Source organism: Microcebus murinus, chromosome 13 (genome assembly GCF_040939455.1).
Source record: "Microcebus murinus isolate Inina chromosome 13, M.murinus_Inina_mat1.0, whole genome shotgun sequence".
NCBI classification, from domain to species: domain Eukaryota; kingdom Metazoa; phylum Chordata; class Mammalia; order Primates; family Cheirogaleidae; genus Microcebus; species Microcebus murinus.
In genome coordinates, this window is record NC_134116.1 from 18,024,218 (window position 1) to 18,045,184 (window position 20,967).

The window sequence follows — 20,967 nt, forward strand, 5'->3', positions numbered from 1 at the left end:
GACAGATTAAATATTGAACTAATTGACATTAAAATCTCCTCCCCACCTTTCTAATCCCACTCCTCAGAACATAAACTACTCCATATGGTTCCGTGTATACTGAATTATCTTTAGGAAACTTCCATGTTAATAACAATTATAATCCTTGAAGTTTTTTTTCCCTATCAAATTTAAGAGATTCTAGTTTGTAACAGAGGTGAGAATTTTCACAGATGTTCAGTGTAATTTGTTAGAGATATGTGGGCAGAAAAATTATTATTCTTTACCCCTTTCCTGAAAAAAAGGAATGCCATGGGAATGAAATTGACCGTTACTGTGATATTGCTGCCCGTGTATGTTGCACTGGTAAATGGGTTCAGATCATGCCAGAAAATACCCTCTCTGTCCTTTGAAAATTTCATTACATGAATAGACTACACAGGAAAGGACAAATAAATGGGAACCTCAGAATAATACCCTTTGCCTGTGATTTGGCAACAAATGAGAAACAAAATCAAACGATTGTAAATTTTACTCCATGTTGACAAGTTTTTCCTATAGTATTCTCTGAGGAAGCTAAAGGTTATCTCGGGTTTCTGTGAGCATGAAGTATATGTTCTTCTTGGTAGTAATTAGAGCAACAAAGTTTTGTTTTGTTTTGTTATTTTTGAGTTTGGGGCCTGGAATGTAAAGTTAAATTTGTAGACCTGAGATAAAATTGCTTAAGAAACAAACCAAATAAACAAGATACAGATAATTTAATGTCATTTTTTTATCCCAGGGACAGGATACCTGGATTTTAAGCAATTGTAGAATCAGACAATTGAAACCCTGAGAAAACCCTTTTGTCCTTTTTTTGCTTGTAACTACTTTTCTAGTGGTATCAGGCACATGTATCCTAGGAAAGGCCAAGAATGAATGAGCAAGTGTTATTTTCTGTTTGGGAGAAGTTTTCCAAACATTAAGGAGCTTGAATTAAAGCTTTGATCCCTATTGTAGGAATTGTGATGGGCCCCAATTAAGTTTGGGTACAATTACTTGTTTTCTTACAGATTCCCACTTTCTCATCAGGTAAAGCCAATTACACTATGCTTTCTTGCTAAATTTTCTTGGTGATGTTATTAGCTATCTAATTAGCTGAATGAGTAAAAGGTCTTAATGATGCCAAGACCTTTTCCTTCTCCAACAGAGTTCTTCTCTGTTTTCTTACAATAAGAACAGACTTAGAATTTTATTAATAATTGGAGGCAGAGGGAACAAATTAGATCAGGAGAAAATATTTTATTTCATACGGAAAAATAGTAACAAGTAGGCTAGGAAAGGGGTCAAATAGTGAACAAAATGCATGCTGAGGGGTAATTTACTGCACTTAAATTTTTAAGTGTGGATGGTGATGATGCATTTGTACATTTCTTTTTTTTTTTTTTTTTTTTTTGAGACAGAGTCTCACTTTGTTGTCCAGGCTAGAGTGAGTGCCGTGGCGTCAGCCTAGCTCACAGCAACCTCAAACTCCTGGGCTTAAGCGATCCTCCTGCCTCAGCCTCCCGAGTAGCTGGGACTACAGGCATGCGCCACCATGCCCGGCTTATTTTTTTATATATATATATCAGTTGGCCAATTAATTTCTTTCTATTTATAGTAGAGACGGGGTCTCGCTCTTGCTCAGGCTGGTTTTGAACTCCTGACCTTGAGCAATCCGCCCGCCTCGGCCTCCCAAGAGCTAGGATTACAGGCGTGAGCCACAGCGCCCGGCCATTTGTACATTTCTTAAGCAGGGCACTTGTTGATCTTGAGCCCTTATCGCTCGGGTCCTAAGGACTGCTGAATGTTCTCTGAAAATGAGTTGTATGGAAAAAAGATTTGTTGGTTGGATATTCACCTAAAGATGGGAGAAGAATGTTTAAAATTAAAAAAAGAGAGAGAGATGAAATAAAAGTAAATTAAAAAAAAATCAAAACAATAATTCCCAACTCTCAAAGTATTTATGAAGTATTATCTGCCATGGCCAGGGACAGGAATGCACAGGAAATACAGCCATCACTGGCTTCTTTTGTTAGACTCAGACCCTAGTGCCTGGGGATCTGTCTTTGCCTTGGTGTCATGGTTCTTCTTGCCAGCAGTGTCTTCTCTTCTCAGTCCGTCTCACTCTTTAGAGGTCACTTGAAATCTTGTATCCTCTGACTCTATTGAAGTCCACAATGACTTGTTTTCCCGTTCTCTTAATTCCTCTACTACTCCCTGTCTACATTGGATATGTTAACACATCAGTACATTGTCTCAGTCCTTTACTAACTGCTTTGTGCATCTGTGTGGAGGTGTCACCCTGTGCTGTGGTCCTGAAGAGCACTCAGCGCTGGGTTTATGCCTGTGTCCACCCATCTCGGCGCGCACATGATCCCTAGCACGCTGGGTACTGGGGTTGAATACCTGTTACGACATTACAAATTGGTAAAATTATTATGAATGTTAGGTTATTTTTCTTTGATTCCTGAAGTAAATATTAATACCATGTGGTATTAATATTTACGTGGAAGTCCCGGTGACTAGATTTGTAAAAATGTTTGCCAGATCCATGATTTGGTTTGGTGAAATTAGATAATTTCTGAAATTAAAAAATTCAGGGGAAACATGGTCTGAAAAGGAATATACTTCGAAGTGATTAATGAACTTTTAGTCTTAAAATTTTGTGGCCTTACCAAATTTACTTGACATAAGTCTGAGAACTTACTTTTGCATGAGCAAAATTATAGGTAAACTTTAATAGGCAATTAGACAGAGGTGGTAACCTTTAGATTAATGTATTATATCAAGAAATGTAAGTTGACTGGCTGCTTGAGAAACAGCAAACTTTTGTAAAACTGAAAGTAATACCTTTCCAGACAGAGACAGAATCTGGGGTGGGGCCTGACCATTGATTTCCAATCATGATTCTCCTTCAAGCGGAAGTCCTTTATCAGGTGATTCTGTTGGTGGTGATATTCTTAACTGTTGCCATCAATCCACTGAATCTTCATCTGGCTTTTAAGCTCCCTGTATCCTGACTTGTTACACAACTTACTAATGTTTGTGCCATTATGTAAAGTGGTAGAATATGAAAACGGTAGTAAATAGTAAAGGGTGTTGGGAGGCAATTTATGGATATTATTTATATTTCATAAAAATTAGACTTTGGTATCTGGTATAAACAAGGGATAGCATTTGTGTGGAAGGATAACAAGAGCATGTTGTATCCACTTCTGAGTATATGCCCAAAAGACTTGGAAGTGGGGACTAAAGAGATACTTGTGCTCCTATGTTCATGGCGGCATTATTCACAATAGCCAAAAGGTAGAAGCATCCCAAGTGTCCATGGAGGGACAAAAGGATAAACAAAACGTGGTATTTACATACAGCAAAATATTATTCAGCCTTAAAAGGGGAAGGAACTCCTGTCACATGTTAAAATATGGATGGACCTGGAGGACATCATGCTTAGTGGAATAAGCCAGTTACAAAAGGACAAATACTGTATGCTTCTGCTTATCTGAGGTCCCTAAAGTAATCAGATTCAGAGAGACAGAAAGTAGAATGGTGGGTGCCAGGGGCAGGGTGAGGGGGAATGGGAAGTGAGTGTTTAAGGGGTGCAGAAATTCAGTGTAGGAAGATGAAAAGAGTCCTGGAGATGGATGGTGGTGATGGTTGAACAGTGAGAATGTACTTATTGCCACTGAACTGTACACCGAAAAATGGTTAATATGGCAAATTTTATGTTTTGTATATTTTGCCACAATTAAAAAGAGTGTGCCATTATAGGATTTCTGTGCTATATTTATGGATGCAAAACTGTTGTCTTAGAACTAAGTGCAAAGTCAGGGTGAGGAGTGATTCCTCAGGTACTTTTTCTACTGATATTCATGGTGCATTATCAATATCAGTGTCTTAGCAGGAGAATTTAAAAGGAAAGATGGAAATACAGAGCAAAGATTATTAAAAATTGACAATCCTAGAAATTTTCCTTTTTGGAGATATTTAGATACAGGAGAATCCTAGAGTGTTCTCAGCATTGTATAGAAAAATGTGGTTACTCCATTTCCCTTTCAATAACATCCTGATTTTTATTTTCCCTCTGGTTCTTTTCCTCTTCTACTTACATGATACTGATAATGATCTACAAACCACTGGCCTGGAGAGGAAGCCAAGCCCTGCTACTTACAAAGGCCTGGAAGTCACTGATCTCATTTCCTATCTGTCCTTTTGAAAAGAAAATATTTTTTTCATGGTGTTTTGTCCTTACTTTTTTATTATATGCTGCCAAAAAAAAATCCAAAAAAACAAAAAACACCCAAAAAACGTCAATACTTTGTTTTCGGCTTTTTATTGAAAAGTATTCTTTTTATAAATTCCTCGAAATTTTTATGAGTTGTAATTCAGTGGCCAGCAATGTAACTTTCCGTGAACATTGTGGTTTCTGGGATATTAATTCATGTCTAGGATTGGAACTACCTATAAAATCTGGATAAAGAATATTGTGAATTGACATTGGCGAGACCTTCAGGCAATGAGAATTTTAGTTCTAGTTCAAATAATACCTTTTACAGAAAACAGTGACCAATAAGTTTTTTTTTATTATCAAATGTTTTTTAAAAAGAGAAGCTTCCTTTTCAGATGGCACTGATCAGCTGAGTTGAAGAGTGTATTTATTTAACTTATATTTATACTACTTGTAAAAAGGGCTCAGCTTCATGACATGCTTGGGACTATAAATACAAGATGGGGTCTCTGCTTTCAAATTGCTTAAAACTTAGGAGAGGAGATAAAGGCATGTATTGATATTAATAATAAGTAGGAGACCGTGACCAATGTCATTACATAAATCAAGCCCAGTGGGAGTCTATTTTAGGAATATTAGGTTTGAGAGCTTAGTGGGACATCCATGTGCCAGCAGTCCTTTCAGTGGTTGTAAATGCAGAAGTCCAGTCTAAGAGAGGTCAGGGATAAAGAGGAAGATCTGGATTCACCCTCAGAAATGTGAGGCAGGAACCAAATGGGCCAGGGGCCTGATAGTGGCTCCATGGGGCCTGAAGTTTGAGGGAGCACCTTCTGGGAGGTGGGGAGCAGAGACAAAGTTAGGACAAGAACCGGGAAATGGCGGGGTCCAGACAACAAGGGAGAGTTTAAAGAGGGCAGGCAGAGAGGGCAATCTCCTTCCACTGCTGGGGAGGTCCAGAAAGGGCGGTAGAGTTGGTAACTAGCCAAGGCTAAAAAGTGAATGGAGAGACAGAGGTTAGAGTAAAATAGGAGAGAGAAGGAATCCTAGTGGCTCGGTGCAATGACAAGGTCTATGAGAGAGGTTTTATCAGGATTGGGAAGACACAAGAATGAGCTAAGAAGAGAAACACAGGAATGGAAAAGAGATTGAAGATATGAAGTAATATGGGGTATGTTTTGAAGCAAGGCTTTTTAGGGGGCGTCCCTGGGGATGGAATTAAGGGTCTTTGGGGGAGGAGTTTAGGAAGGAGAGATACTGCTAGCTCTACACAGCACAGAAAGGATTGCATATTGAGAAATTTAGAGGTGGATTGGGTTGAGGGAGCTCATGTCAGGTTGGCAGGGAGCAGGTACAGCTTGGGAGGATGAGGAGGGTTTAGAAGGCAGGCTGGGGGGAATGGAACCAGAGACAGGTAACAGTGAGTATCATCAGCTAGTTCTCCCATTTCTGTGACCCTTGTCTGTCCCCTCTGGCCTGGATTAATGCAAGAACCCTCTCAAGTCTTCTAGGTCCTATCCTTGCCCCTTCCAAGTCTGTCCTAATAGAGGAGCCAGAGTGGTTGTTTAAAAGGTTCCTGTGTTCTGAGTCCCTCAGTGAAGCCCTGACTCGGACGCAAGGGTCTCCTTCAGCCCATTCCCTGTTCACTCCAGCCTCACTGGCCTTCTCAGGGTCCTCTGTCCCTCCAGGACCTTTCCTCTGTCCCTATGTTCTTTACCCAGCTGCCCCCCACCTCCTGTAAGCCTTTCTCCACATCTCACCTTCTTGGTGAGGCCTTGCAGACTGCTACACCTCCAGCCCTCTGTGGCATCCCCAATCCTGTTCACCTTGTTCTGATTTATTTATTTCCTTCCTTCTTACGTCAGCCCCTAACAGTTGTGTGTGTTCTGGTTTATTCATGCTAACTCCAGGAGGCAGGGATCTTAGTTTTTAAGCACATAGAACATATGGCATGGGGCAGATATTCAATAAATACTTGTTGAATTGGCCGGGTGCGGTGGCTCACGCCTGTAATTCTAGCACTCTGGGAGGCCGAGGCAGGTGGATCATTTGAGCTCAGGAGTTCGAGACCAGCCTGAGCAAGGGTGAGACCCCGTCTCTACTATAAAGAAATTAGCTGGACAACTAAAAATATATAGAAAAAATTAGCTGGGCATGGTGCCTCATGTCTGTAGTCTCAGCTACTTGGGAGGTGAGGCAGGAGGATTGCTTGAGCCCAGGAGTTTGAGGTTGCTGTGAACTAGGCTGATGCCACGGCACTCTAGCCTGGGCAACAGAGTGAGACTCTGTCTTAAAAAATATATATATTTGTTGAATTAAACAAACAAATGAATTACCAACCAAGAGTGGGCTCCTCTCACCTAAGATTTCGATGAAAACAATTAGCCTTTTTGGAAACGTCATCTACCTGGGAAGAGAGAAGAGAAAAGAAAGGATGGATAGGGGTTATGGTGGCAGGGTCAGGGGAGAGTGAGGGACCTGAAGTCCTACCATGACCTCCGCTGGAGTCGAGGCTGGGTAGACATTGGACTGTGAAAAGAAGACACAAGAGGACCCTGAGGATGAAAGGAGCAAAATGCCCAGTGTGGGGTACTTGGAGGGATTCCAAGTGACACCTAAGGAATGGAAATTTCAGTGCTGAAAGCTCACTGGTGGGATGTTTGGTAGACAACATGGACCATGGCAGAGTGACTTTGGATGGCTCATGAGTAAGATGAATCATTAAAGCATAAAGCATTACATAAAGCATAAAGCATCGTTGGGTAGAAATTCAGAAAATTAGTAGAAGTAAAAATATTGCTCCTGACCATTAGGGCTACTAAACGTAAATGATAAGCATTTGCTAAATGTAAATGATAAGGATTTTGTTCTATGCAGTGCTTAGTCAAGTTGAAATAAGTAAGTTAAAGATAAAGCTCAAGGAGCTATTTTGGACATTTAATCTAAGCTTGAGATGCATTCCTAGGCCTCTTGAAGATATATGTTATAACCTTTCTTTCTTATTAGAAATATATTAGGAAAAGAAAATGATTTAGGAACATTTAGAATTATTATGACTTTGGCTGTTTTGTTTGTTCTTTAATTTGTTTAACTAAAACTGTCTTGCATGGCTCACCAAAGAGCAAGGAATATCAGCACTGGACTATACCAATTCAGTGTTATTTTCCTAAATTGAAGGAAGAAGTGTTGAGGGTGAAAATTGCTTCTAAAAAAAATCCAACTTTTATACCAGAGTCCAGATGAGCAACCACAAAAATATATTGAGGATCCATAATTAACTTTGTGTTTGTGCCATCCTTTCTAAATGCAGGTGGTAGTCATATAGGGTAGGAGGACCATCCAGCCATGGCCCCTGCTAAAGTTAGGTTCAGCTGATGTAGCACGTAGGTAGATTCCCCTGTCTTCCTCACTGATCCGAGGGTATCCCTCTGGAGCCTCATGCTCTTTTACGATGATGTAAAGGCCATTGTGCCCCAATGCTCCATGGCATATGCCATGGGGACACGATTGAAAATATTATGCTGGAGGTTGGAGCATTCGTACAGAACACAGTGTGACAGTGCCCTTAGGACCTGTGGTGTCTCCTGCTAAAACAGAGAAAAAGATCAGCATGTTGATTTTTATGTTTACAAAGCATTTTCTCGTTTTCTTCATATTTTTCCCTTGCTGAGGAACGTAGTTTTTGCTTTCATGTAGTAGACGTTGTATCACATGATTTTTATTCCATGCAGTGCTTAGGAAAACTTAGGATCATGTGGGGAGTTGAGATTAACTACATAAATAACTAGATGAAATAGAGCACACATATATAAAATACCACCTGTATAAATGACACAAATCTAAGATTTTATTCTCTTATCATGTAGAATGAAAGATATTGATGAACCAGGTAGTCCACCATTGTATGTTTGTATTCCCTATGTCAGGGGAATATGTCAGGTCATATTCTTTTTTAAAAAAATAAATAAATAAATAACATCTCACATTTAAAATAGGTCAGAGAGAATGGTTAAAGTTTTACAATTGGTAGAATTGGATAAATGCAGACATACCAATAAGGGTTAGAAGAACAGTTTTATCTATGTGATTAATGTATATGTCTTGGACATTAAAAGTGACCAACAGGCATAAATAAAGGAAGATTTCAACTAAGGATGATATCTTAAATCAGGGTAGCTTAAGCAGAGATTGATGAAGAATATTCTATATCTATAGCATTAGTTGCATATCCTCCTGTAATTATTTGTAACTATGGGACTGATTATTATTTTCTTCCTAAATAGAAAGTAACATCTCCAAGAGAATAGAAAACCATAGTTCTTTTTATTACAAACCATAGTTTTTTGAAAATCCATCTTTGTAGTTGCAAGTTCCTCCACTATACAACAGTATTTTATCCACTTGATACATATTGCACAAATGGCTGGATTTAAGATCCTGGCACCAGCTGCTTTTGAGGTCATATCTCTAGGTAGCAAATCATGGGAGTAGAAAAGAGGGAGACACAACATATTTGCATGCAAAACCAAACTAAACATAAAACCAAGAATCCTTAAAGGAAATGGAAATCCAGGTTTGGGCCTCAGAATTATCAGATGCCATTTAACATCATACCAGCCACAAAATCTTTATGGTTCCTGCAATAAAAGGGTCCTGCTATGTCTGTCTCTCTGCCTTTTTCTATCAAGCCTGCCTGAAAGTACCTGGATAATATGGACTGTGTCCTGCATGGGCTTGAGCAGCCTTCAGTCAGCAGCACCCTTGAGTGTGTGCATGAGATCCCAGGAGGACAAATTCAGGAAGTTCAGCTAAGTCCCCTAATGTCAAAAGTCCTTGAATCAGATTGCCTTCCCCATCTGCTTAGAATTTCATCTGCAGTGCGTAATCTCTGCTCCACTGTGTTTGAAATAAGACTTTGGATGACAGCCCAGGAGCTCAAATGCTATTCTGACAAGACCAGCATGGTGCTGATAAACTCAGAGATATTTGAGTGAAATTATTCTCAGTGCATAAGTGAAACCTTACACACGAGTGAAGGGTGTTGGCAAGGGAGCATGCCTGTCTACGGCAAGTCCTGAAGCAAGGTTCACTGGTGTGTTGGGATATACAAATACAGTCGTGTGCCACATAATGACCTTAAGTCAATGGCAGACCACATATAAGATAATGGTCCCATAAAATTATTATACTGTATTTTTACTGTGCCTTTTCCATGTTTAGATATGCCCAGATACACAAATACTCACCTTTGTGTCATAGTTGCTTCCAGCATTCAGTAGGGTAACATGCTGAACTGGTTTGTAGCTTAGGCGCAATAGGCTATGCCAGATAGCCCAGGTGTATGGTAGGTTATCCCATCTAGGTTTATGTCAGTACACTCTGTGATGTTTGCACAGTGATGAAATTGCCTAAGGACGCATGTCTCAGAATAAGGGAGTCACATGACTATAATGGACGTGTTTTAACTTGAAACATATTCACTGTGCTAGGTGTTCAACACAAAAGTATGGTTCTTTTAACTACTAAAATTGCATTCTAAAGAAAGATAACCAGAGACATATACAGACAACTGGGAAACAAAAGTAACTACATTTACTTGCACTTCCCTCAAGGTAATGTTATTGAATGGAATGCAAATAAAAGGGACAGCGGGTGCCCTGCTCACTAGAGGTAGTGGCAGGACCCAAGATTTAGTCATATGTCCATGGGAGTTTTAGCTCCCAGGTCTGTCTCTTACTGCTATGGTCCTTTGGTAAGTGATAAACCTGCCCAAAACTTACTTTTCGTAATCTATAATTCAGGGGTGACATTTGCCCTAAAATTTTGATTCCCATAGATGTGTGAGAACCCATAGAGATACCACCCCCCTGCAGAGCTCTTAGCACACCCTTGCTGGTGCCCTGCAGATGGTGTGGAGAGAGCTGGGTTACTAGGAAGGCTAAACAACTTCTCTCCTCTCCCCCAGGTGATACCATTATTTATTTTTGAAGACGTCAGTCTTTAGTTGCAGAGTGATGTGATGTGGAACAAGCTGAATTCCTTGCTGATCAGAAAGGCAGACCTGCCACTTGGGCTCTGAATGACCACAGGGCCATTCCTAGTTTTCTGGGAACCTCTCCTGTCCTCAGTTGTATAGTAGTACTTAGGAAGTGATTTAAAACTTGTTGCTTTGTACAACCAAGTCAAACCAAAGTGCACTTAATTGATGAGTCTAGTTGTTAAGGGTTCTGGACATTTAAGTTACTTAGTTTACTGCTTTTGAACAGACAATTATTGTGGTGTACAATTTGAGGGATTTGAGAAGGTAGCAGAATGAAATTTTTATGACTCCCAGATGTCTACTGAAATATGACACAGGACATTCTTTGCTGACAGAAGCACCCTCAAGTCTCACCAGTTGCTGAGACACTGTCTCATTTGGAACCCCCTGTGATCTCACAACTAAATTATACAATCCCCGTTTTAAAATCCCAAGCTAACATGTATCTTGTGCCAGGTGTTATGCTGGGTATTGGAGAAGCAAAGATGAGTAACATGGTCAGATTCTCAAGTGTAGTAGGAGATGCAGAAATGTTTTTGAGTAATTTCAGCAGACTGGCACATATGCTAATTGAGGGCCATGAGCTCCAGGAGCCCTGAGGTCAGTCTGGGCAACTTTGCAGCCAGCTGGAGCGACCTGGTGCATTAGGGAATCAGAAATACTCCATGTTGCTGGAGGGTTGGAGAAGGGCTGAAGAAGGGTCCAGAAAAGTTGGTAGTCAGTCATGAAAGGTCTTAGGTCATGTTGAGGAGTTTGGATTTTGTTCTGGTGGCAGTGAGGAGTTATTGAACGACTTTAAGCTGAGGCCTGATGCTGTCAGATGGGAGTTTTAGCGAGATGACTGGCAGCTGTGCAGAGAATAGATAAGAGGGATGACAGACGGAAGGCGGGTGTAACCGGTTAGGGTGCTGCACTGTGGTTTATGTGTACCTCTTGGAAAGTCATTGACATCCGGCGGAGTGAAGGATAAGCACTGTTGAGGGAGCAGAAAGACAGGAAAGGTAGAAGCTTGGGGACCCTGCAGGAGCCAGTGAAGAGGAGCAGTTAGAGGCAGAGAGACCCCCCCCCACCACCACCCTCCAAGAGGCTGGGTTTATAGCCTCTTTGTCAGGGGAGGGTAGGATGAGAAAGTCCATGAGAAATGTACATTTCTGTGTCTGTATCAAGCCCAGCCCTTGTAATGTTTTAATTTGTTCCTTGGGAGTTGTCTTTCATTAAATCCCTCCCAGAAACCTATATGGAATTCCTTCTCCAGACCTTTGTCTTGTCCCATACTTTGCTCATTTTTTTAATTATTAGCAAATTAAACATTGAGAATCCTCAGGCAACTGCTTCCCTGAAAATGGAATTTGCGTGACATTAATAGAACACTGTCGGTTAGCTGCCAGGACATGAACCGTGAGGTGAAATGTGGGGAACGCCCTGTGCGAATTTCAGTTTCCAGCCTAGCTTGGTACTGAATCCTCTCAAAAAGCAAGTCATATGCTCTGAAACAAATACATCTGCCAGACACTTGGAAGGGTTCCATCACTGCTGTGCTCAGTAAGTCGCAGCAAAGTTCCCAGAGTTGTCTAATAGTAATGTTTAATACCGTGCCAGATACAAGACATTTAATGTACAGACCAGTGCAACCAAGTGGGGTTTCCAGCAGATATCAAAGGGACGTAGCTCTACAGAGATGTGAGCACCATGCAGTTTGGCTCAGGCCTGGAGACAAGGGAAGGAGCGGCTGGGAACCATCTATCTAACGGGGAGTCGTTTGAAATAAGAGATAACTTTAGGACATTGATGTGGACCCTGTCCATTTGGCCCAGCTGAGCACAATAAAAATTCAACCTAGGGTTTACTCACTCACTGGGGGAGGCGGGCCAGGCCTAGGAGCACCAGCCTGAATAGCTCCATCTCTCTCCCACCTCCTGGGCTTTGCTTTTTGGCTGTGTCCACATCCCTCCCTATCCCAAGCTCTGCACCCCACCACCCCACGCCCACCTCAAGAGCTGCCCTTCCCATGGCAGATTAAAGTACTACTTCTCTGACAAATGCATAATGTCCTCAGAGGTTTGAAGGGATAGTTCTACTAAGTATATGAAAACAAACACAAAAATAAACATAAGTATGGGATGCTTTGTGTAAGATTATAAAGAGGGAAGGTATTGGCTGCTCCACATGTGAGCCCAAGGGTAGGTTGGAATTGAAGGAGCTCCAGGCCTGGTGGGCTTCTCTGTCCAGCAGGTGGTCAGTGTGGGTCCTGGGTCCCCTTCTCTCTGCCTTTAGGTCATCCCCAGACCTCAGAGTAGACTGTCTTAGAGGCAGGACTCCAGATACCTAGAAGGTACCCCTAGAGCTGGCCACATCTGCAATCCTGTGCTCACTAACCATGGCCTCCCCCTCTTCTGACTCAGTGTCTCTGCTGAGCTCTGTGGCTCTGCCTGTCCTTGGGTTGTCTCTCCTGAGGAGGGGGGACGCTGCTATATCCTCCCCATCTCTAACTGCCTCAGCGCCCACACTCACAGTTTGGGCTGTCTGTCTGATGTTTGTTTTTCTGTCTGAGGGAGGACATTCAGGCTTTCTGCTCCTTTGAACACTAGAGATGTGGAGACACTTGGTCACTGGGCTCAGCAGCTGGCTCAGGTTACAGCCCACCCACTTCTCTGGGATATTGTCTTTAGCTCATTGTTCTTATGGCCCCAGGGGAAGGGTGGGCCCATTGTTTCAGTCTTTTAATAAAAATCTTATAAAATAAAATATGATATTTTAAATACCCAGTGGATATGTATACTTCCCACCAGGAATTAAGAGGGTTGTTTTGTTATAGTTTAATACTCATTATAAAGCGATTAGTAAAAAATCCAGTGCCGTACGAGTTGAGAAGGTTAGCAAAATAAAAAACGTCTTTGTTAATACTCACTTTTATATTTATTTAAATCTGCGTGGTGAATCTTCCCTCCTTTTAACTCAACAATTCCTTCCATAAAGAAATAATTAGGGTAATACAACAATAAATCAAAGCAAATATAACACTCATCTATTTTTTTTTCTGGATGTCTTTTATGTGTTGTTTTCTCACAAAGCAATTCCCAGCACTCCGATAAACTACTTGAGAGGAATAGACTTAGAATTCCGTGTTCACAGAACTGTGGAATTTTTAAACCAGAAAGGAAGCCTAGCGGTCCTAGAAGACCTTTATCTTATGGATGTGGAAAGTTCAAACTTCCCTTAAGATTACACAGCTAATTAGAGGCAGAGCTCAGATGAGGACTCGGGTTTCTTGGCTCCCAACTCAAAACTCTTTCCAATGTCACTTCTCAAATTCTTTCATCAGAAGTTTAATGAAATGATTCTCTTCACATTTCTTGTGGTTGGAAACACGAGCGTCTCTGTATCCTCAGCTTCAGTGGGCTCAGGGTCTAGTGTTGGCTGCTACTAGTGGAGGCCAGACAGAGCCCTGGCCTGGGTGGGGCCAGGAATTTAGTTAGTAGAGAAGGATTTTGAGTTTAAGCTGAAGTTGCAGCAGGTGACCCAGTGTTTGGAGGGAATCATTTCAACTACGAGGAAAAAAAATTTGTTTTAATAAAAAAGATCTATTTGAAATTTGTCCTTCCAAACTAGACTTGGAGACAGAAATTGTAGTCTTTGTCTTTCGAGTGTGAGGGTGACTCTGTACTTTTTCAACTCATTCCATTAAAAAAATAGGCTCATAAAAATTGACTCAGCGTTCTCAGGTGTCCGTGCATCCTCATGCTTTTCTGGTCGTTTTCAATTACACCTGTGATTTTGTGGAACTCCTCGTAAGAGTCCTGTTCATACTTAGCCAAGGTAACTAAGGATTTCTGGGTGTCAGAGACTACCAGTGTTTAACCTAAGTAGTGGCACTGACTGAAAAGAATTTAAATGCTGTTATAATAGCTAGGAGAGGACTTTTATTTTTCAGTTTGTTTTGTGCTGTGAGATATCTATCTCAATAGTTGTCTGAGACACTAGCAGTGTTTAGGTTTGATTTTCAGATCCATATTGGATTTCATGGTGTGAAATGTTTTCTCCCCTCCCCTTTTAAAATGTATAGCTTTCTTAGCACAATGGAAATAATTTATTTCCAAATATAGGAATGAGACTAGTATGCTTTTTATGCCTACTTTGATGATAACTTATATAAAATGGATTTGGACCCATCTTTTAGCAAGAATATGATTTTAACTGATAGAAAAGTAGAAAAGAAAGCTACAGCCATGAAAAATAAAATATAGCTCATTGTTGAGAAGGGCTTTAGTGCTGCTGTTTGAGCATAAATCTCGGGCTCTGACTTGGGCTCTGCTATAAGCTAGATAAATAAAAGTACAGAAATTTAATGTGAATCAGTTTGGCACAAAGTAGATTATTTATCTGAATGTGACTTTTAATACACAAAATCTGTGGAGAAATAAAAATAGAGCCTTCACTTATGCTATACTCTTCCCTTGTCAGTTTCTATAATGGACCAAAGAAATTTTGTAATAATAGAAAAAAACTTACATGAAAGTAACGGGTGATTGTTGGTAGTTTCCTATTTCAATCTCTATTGGCTGTTTTATTCATTCATTATTAAAACATTTATTGAGTACTAGCATAGAGATACAAATAGATATGTCATCTGTCCTCAAAAAAATTGACAATCAGGTAGGGGAAAGAAAGACATGTGCTTATGGGAGAGTGTTGGATAATGGAGCCAGGGATCGACTAGCTTTTCAGACGGATCTCTGGGGGGTGGTTTATGAGGTCACCATGGTTCAGGATCAGATCTGAGGATCTAGGACTAGGATTTGGTCAATATGACCAGAGTATTTCAGCCTCAGGAGAGCTGACTCATAGTAGCCAACTCCACAAGAGAACGAGCCAGAATACCATTTTATTAATGTATGTTGGGAACTGGAATTAACAAGCCCATCAGAATGCCTTCATTGGCGGTGCATTTTTTCCCAGTAGGAAAGTCTAAATGGGAAGCATTTGTAAGCAAGTGGCTTGGTGAGGCTCTATGCAGAGCAGGGGCAGTGAGTGGGAAGACCTTGACAACTGGTGGCATCAAATGGTGACTGTCCCACTGGTGCCAAGTCCAATAGTCCCCCGGGTCCAGCCTTTCCTTTTAAATAGTAGTAAAGACACTGACAAAATTCCTTCAGCCATAAGAGACCTGTTCTTTCTATTGGTACATTCATATCCTAGGTGTGGGGATTAAGTATTGTTTAAATCGAGATCAGAGTTCTAGGCAGTTTTTCCTTTGACTTAAGACATATTTTTAGTACTAGGACTTAATGAAAAAATTTTTTTTGTAAAGAGTTAATCTCATTTATTATTTCTTTATTTTGCTCTTTGAACTTCAGCTTATCTCCAAGTTTCTCTTCCTTTTGTCCTAAATCCAACTGGTGCCCATCCTTTACAATTTATCTTAAGCATCTCTCCCTCAGTGTGTCCTTTCCTGATGTTGTCCTATCCGTCCTGTAGGATTTAGACTCCACTACTCTTTTCTGTCATAACACCCTGTGCATCTTTGTTCTTTTTTCTGTACCTTCTGTAATACTTATCACACTGTAATAATTTATTTCCCTATCATCCTCTTTCATCAGACTATAAGCTTTATAAGAACAGCAACCACATTTTATTAAAATTTGTGCCTCTAGTTGTTAGCTCAGTGTCTGATAGAAGGTAGGGACCTATTAAAGGTTTGGATGGATGGATGAAGTAATGATTATACTGAAACCTTAGATGATCAGTAGAGTGTTTTTCATGAAGAGAAGACTGCAGACTACTCCTAATATCCAAGGGTTTTACTCTGTCTTATTTGACCTCTTTCAGGGCTTCGACCAAGTAGAAGGGTGATTATGGAAACCAGATTGCAGCATGGTATCTCTCCTCACTACTCCTGTCCTAACTCTTTATTGTAACTAGTATTTGAAATCCATTTTCATGAAGATGGCAGTATTCTTTAGTACTCTAACTTGGAGCTATTCCTAATCTCTTACAATCTTGTTTCAGTTATCTATTGTTGAGTAACAAATCACCCCAAAACCTAGTAACCTAAGACAATAATTTATTATTTCTCACAATTCCAAAATCTGGTTAAGGCTCAGATGGGTGGTTCATCTGTTTTACCTGCTGTCTGTGGGGGTGGAATGTCCAAGATGGCTTCTTTACTCACATTGTGGTGTACCTCACCTGGGATGACTGGGACCAGGTGGGGGCTGGTAGAACCTCTTTTTTTGTGTATGTGGCTTCTCCATGTGGCTGGCTTGTACTTCCTCTCATGATGGTGGTCTCAGGATAATAGAACTTTTTCTATGGCAGTTGGCTTCCAAGGGGATGAAGTGGAAGTGGCCAGTTTTCACAAAGGCTAGGTTTGGAACTGATGCATCGTGATCCCTTCCACCCCATCTTATTGGTCAAAGCCAGCTCAAATGCAAGGGAAGGGGAAGTCGACTCCACCTTTTGGTGTAAGCAGCAGTGTGCATATATAAAGAAGGATGGCAGCCAACTTTGGAGATTATCTATAACAGATCTAATATAGTTCAAGAATTCCACATAAAAAATAGCTGGACATGTGCTAAAGAAACATACCTAATTTAGTTTATTTGGATGAAGTGTCAGGGAGAAAATGGGCTTTGGTCAGAAAACTGTGTTTTGTCAAAGTTAGGAGTTGATCAATAATGATAAATGTGTAAACCTAATTTTGAAATGACAAATATTGTGCTAGCTTATCTGTTAAAACTCAGGTCTCTCTTTTTAATTATTTAAAGTTGCTCTCTTTTTCAAATGAGAACATAATGGCATTTTGATACATGAGAATCAGATCTATTTCCTGTTATTTTTCTCACCTCAAAGGGGTATTTGGAAAAATGTCATATAATTAAATTTTCTTGAGTTGGTAATTATACTAGGAAATTTTGTAATACATTTTATTTTTTCCCAGTGTTGTGATGAGAAATAGCCTGTGAATGACCCTAACAGTCCCATTTCTTGCCCTGAGCCATTTCATGAATGTTTTAAAAGTATTATAATTAATTTCAAAACTATTGAAAGACCCAGATAAATGAAGATCAAGCCACAATTAATGGGGATATAAAATGTTTACTTTTTTTGAAGTATACAGAATTTCATTAAAAAAATCTCCCTTTATTGATAACATATCTGATTCATAATCATAATTTTGATAGTCACTGTAATTAGTGTATTGCTTTGTAGCTTTTTGAGTAGATTGTGCTTCTCTTCCGTGCTGTGGTCACTTGTCTCAATGTCATTTCATGAGAATAGGTGTGTATTAAAGATCACCATTTGTTTGTAATATTCACCAAGAAACCTAGACCCAGTGTCTTGAAAGCCTTCTCAGAGCTGAATGAATGAATAATTTACCTGCAAAGGACTTTGATGGAGAACAGAATTCCTTCCTTCCCTTCCTTTATAATAAGGGAGCCTGATTTTAAAAATAGGCTTTAAGATTACTTTCAAAAAGGGATATAGTGCAAGAAAATATTTAATACTAAATGTAGGTGAAGTAGACACAACAGAGAGAAAATAAGTGCATATACAACATACATTTCCTAAAGTTCTCTACCTAGACCGGAGGGAAGAAGGATGGCAGATTTGACTCAAAGCTCCCTCCAACCAAAGGAAGAAGGGAAATTGCCAGGACCTATGCCATGGGATCCCTGCTTAGTAATTAGCCATGAAGAGCTAATCATTGGATTCTGTTAGCAAAATGTTTTCATGTATACAACTTTTATGACTGTGATCTGTTAATAGTACTCAAGGATTATAGTCCATGGGAGAAAAAACCTAGAACATTTGTTTCTGAAACCTGAAGCCCAGTTATTGAGGTAGTTATGCTGCTAAATCATTTTAGTTAAAAGAAGCATTTAAGCCTGATGAAACTGGAGCAGCTCTAGTGTTCCTATTTCTGAGAGGGAAGGCAGTATTCACTATTTGTAGTGAATCAGTCAACAATTATTGATTGAGGACCTTTTACGTGCCTTGTTATCCATGCTCTTAGGTTTCAGGGGTTTTGGGACTGTGAAAGGGGCCTCTATTCTGCTTCAGAGTAGAGGGCCTTGTTGGGCCCCTGATCCAGAAAGAAGCAGGAGCTATTTATTACCCAGCCTGGCTGTGGAACTTCAGTGTGCCAGGTGGAATCTGTTGTGAGTGACCTGAAGAGGCAGCTGCACCGACTGGGAGGAATTGGAGGGACCGTGTGGGTGCTAGGCCCTGCTGCAGGGTGTGCCTGCTTTCTTCACTTACACAAGTCTTCGTGTTTTTGTTCCCAGACGGCCATCCTAAGACGCCAGGGCCGATACATATGTTCAACAGTTCCTGTAAAGGCAGAAGAGGAAGCACAGAGCTTATTTGTTACAGAGGTAAGGCTTTTTCCTGCATTAATTTACATTTTAAAGTTATTTTCCTCTATTTGTTTCTTTTCTTCAAATTTCAAAATTTTCAAGAAAGTGTCAAAGTGGTAACTATATGATGGAAATTAAAATAGGAATAATATGAAGTTTTCAGAGTCTGAAACTTGAACAGAAATGTCCACAGGGGTCATTAGTGACTATAGAAAATGAATTCCAAAAAATTTATCTCATTGGCTTAAAATAGGGATAACTTGTAAATGAATTCACTGGAAATCTCTGTTGGAGGCTTTGTTATTGATACTGTTTTTAAGGGTGACTAAGCACACACATTTATGTATTCATTTACTTCATTTCTATGTTTATATTTGCAAGTTATTTTTAAGACTAGTTTGTATTTATGAAGTAGCAGGTGATTGTAAGCAGAGTCTGACCATCCCTGTTAAAAATATATATTACATGTATATGTAGATTATTGTATAGATCCCTAACCAATATATAACCAAGGGCCTTTGGGAAAGTATCCAGCCATTGTTAATATAACAAGAGCAATTAACATGGCTGGCTACTTTCTGGACAGTCCTTGTACTTTGATTATCGCTACTTTTGTTTGAACATACAAATAACATCTTGTTATGGAGGAGAGAAAAATTATTGCAAATTAGGTTGCTTGTTTTTTGTTGTTGTTGTTGGGGTGTTTATTTCTTTCTCCAGATATTTTAGGTAGGATGAGCACATTAGGTGCTTTCATTTTGTTTCTTGAAGTACTCCTTCATTTAAAAATAATGAATTTTTATCCTCATTTTTCTAGTTGATATTTAGGTAATATGTCCATCACTAAAATTACCCACTATAAGGAAGCTATGCTTTTATAAGTGAAGACCAACTAAATAACAATAAGTTTTTCGAAGTGTGTTCTCTCATCCTTCTGAAAAGGAAACTTCTTGTCTTACCTACTTTGTAAAATCCTAGTAAATATTAGCAAAATTAATTCCAAACAAATACAGTCAGATATGTTTTTGTAAGTGATGGTCATAAGTGTTTTAAAGCAAGAGATGGCAAACTATGTATGACCTGTAGGCAAAATATGGCCTGCAACCTATTTTTGTAAATAAAATTTTATTGTAATGTAGCCATCCTGTTTGTTTATATATTGCCTATGGCTACTGTCACCAGATGACTGACCCTAAGAGCTGAAAATTTTTGCTATGTGGCCTTTTGCACAAAGTTTGTTGATACTGTTTTAAAGCATATGGCAAAATTATTAATTACTAACTTAGTTCTCCCAATTGATTTTAAAAAATATGGCTTTTGGGGGATAACTCTTCATTAAGTTCTTTAATCACTACAGGTTGAGCAAAAACTGCTTTATACCGTGCTGCTGGAGCCAACATAACTAAGTGCTTGGGACCCTTCCACTTGGGTGGAGAGAATATCACTTCCTCTCCATCCTCTGATCCAGGACAATGACCTAATGGGTTTAAAAAAACAACTTCAAAAACCTTTCAGCGTAACATCAAAATATTACTGAATTTCACAAGCGTGAAAGGTTACTCATGTGATCAGTTGTATCCCTGTCTTTTTGGAAGTGCACTTCTTTGCATATGGATATCTAATGGAACCATTATTCCCCAGACTTACATCCCTGAGAGGGGAGGGACTTGCTTGCCTTACTCTATGCTTCTGCCTTGGAATTTAGCCAGCACTTGCTATGTAGAGAGTAAACAGTAGCCTGCTAAATGAATGAATGAAGCTCTAGGTACTTAACTTGGTTAATTGTGTTTTTTTGTGATTCCTTAAAATTTTAAATATTTAAACATTATAATTATCTTTCTTACCCATTTTGCCTAAGATATTAAAATCTGGGCATTCATGTTCTATTCATAACTGTATTCATGATGTATACAAGTTTATGCTTATTTACTTAGATTTTAATTGGGCAGGTATATTTTGTACTTCAGAATGGCCTTAATGCCCTACAAGAGACATGGTACAACTTTCATTGCAGTGTGTGATGGAAAACCACCATGGCTATATAAAGTGAATGTGAGAGTGTCCGCTAGACTGTGTCATATGCAGTCTGGCCTGACTTAGGTGTGCTGGTGAACCTATGGGCAGGAGTGGGAAAATCCAAAACTGGATAATTCTGAAATCATTTTGCTTTTGGAATGCAGTTTTAAATGTGAATATGTAATGTTCTAAATATGAAAATGCTTTGAGAAATTTAAAAAAGCATTTTCAAGAATAAAATTGCATTTAAAAATATTTGTAACTGCATAGTAAAAAAATTGAACAGTTGGTCATCTCCCACAGCTGACTCTGCTCTTAACTCTGCTATT

The 20,967-nt window shown here is 39.6% G+C and overlaps 1 protein-coding gene across 25 annotated transcripts in view; it reads left to right on the forward strand.

Moving 5' to 3' along the window:
• DOCK9 (dedicator of cytokinesis 9) overlaps positions 1–20,967 on the forward strand; it is a 272,799-nt gene that overhangs the window by 123,648 nt on the left and 128,184 nt on the right. For all 25 annotated transcript variants that reach the window (XM_076009317.1, XM_012755876.3, XM_076009325.1 and 22 more), the window contains exon 3: positions 18,551–18,640. In XM_076009317.1, the coding sequence (XP_075865432.1) occupies positions 18,551–18,640 (90 nt within the window). The remainder of the gene's footprint in view (positions 1–18,550; positions 18,641–20,967) is intronic.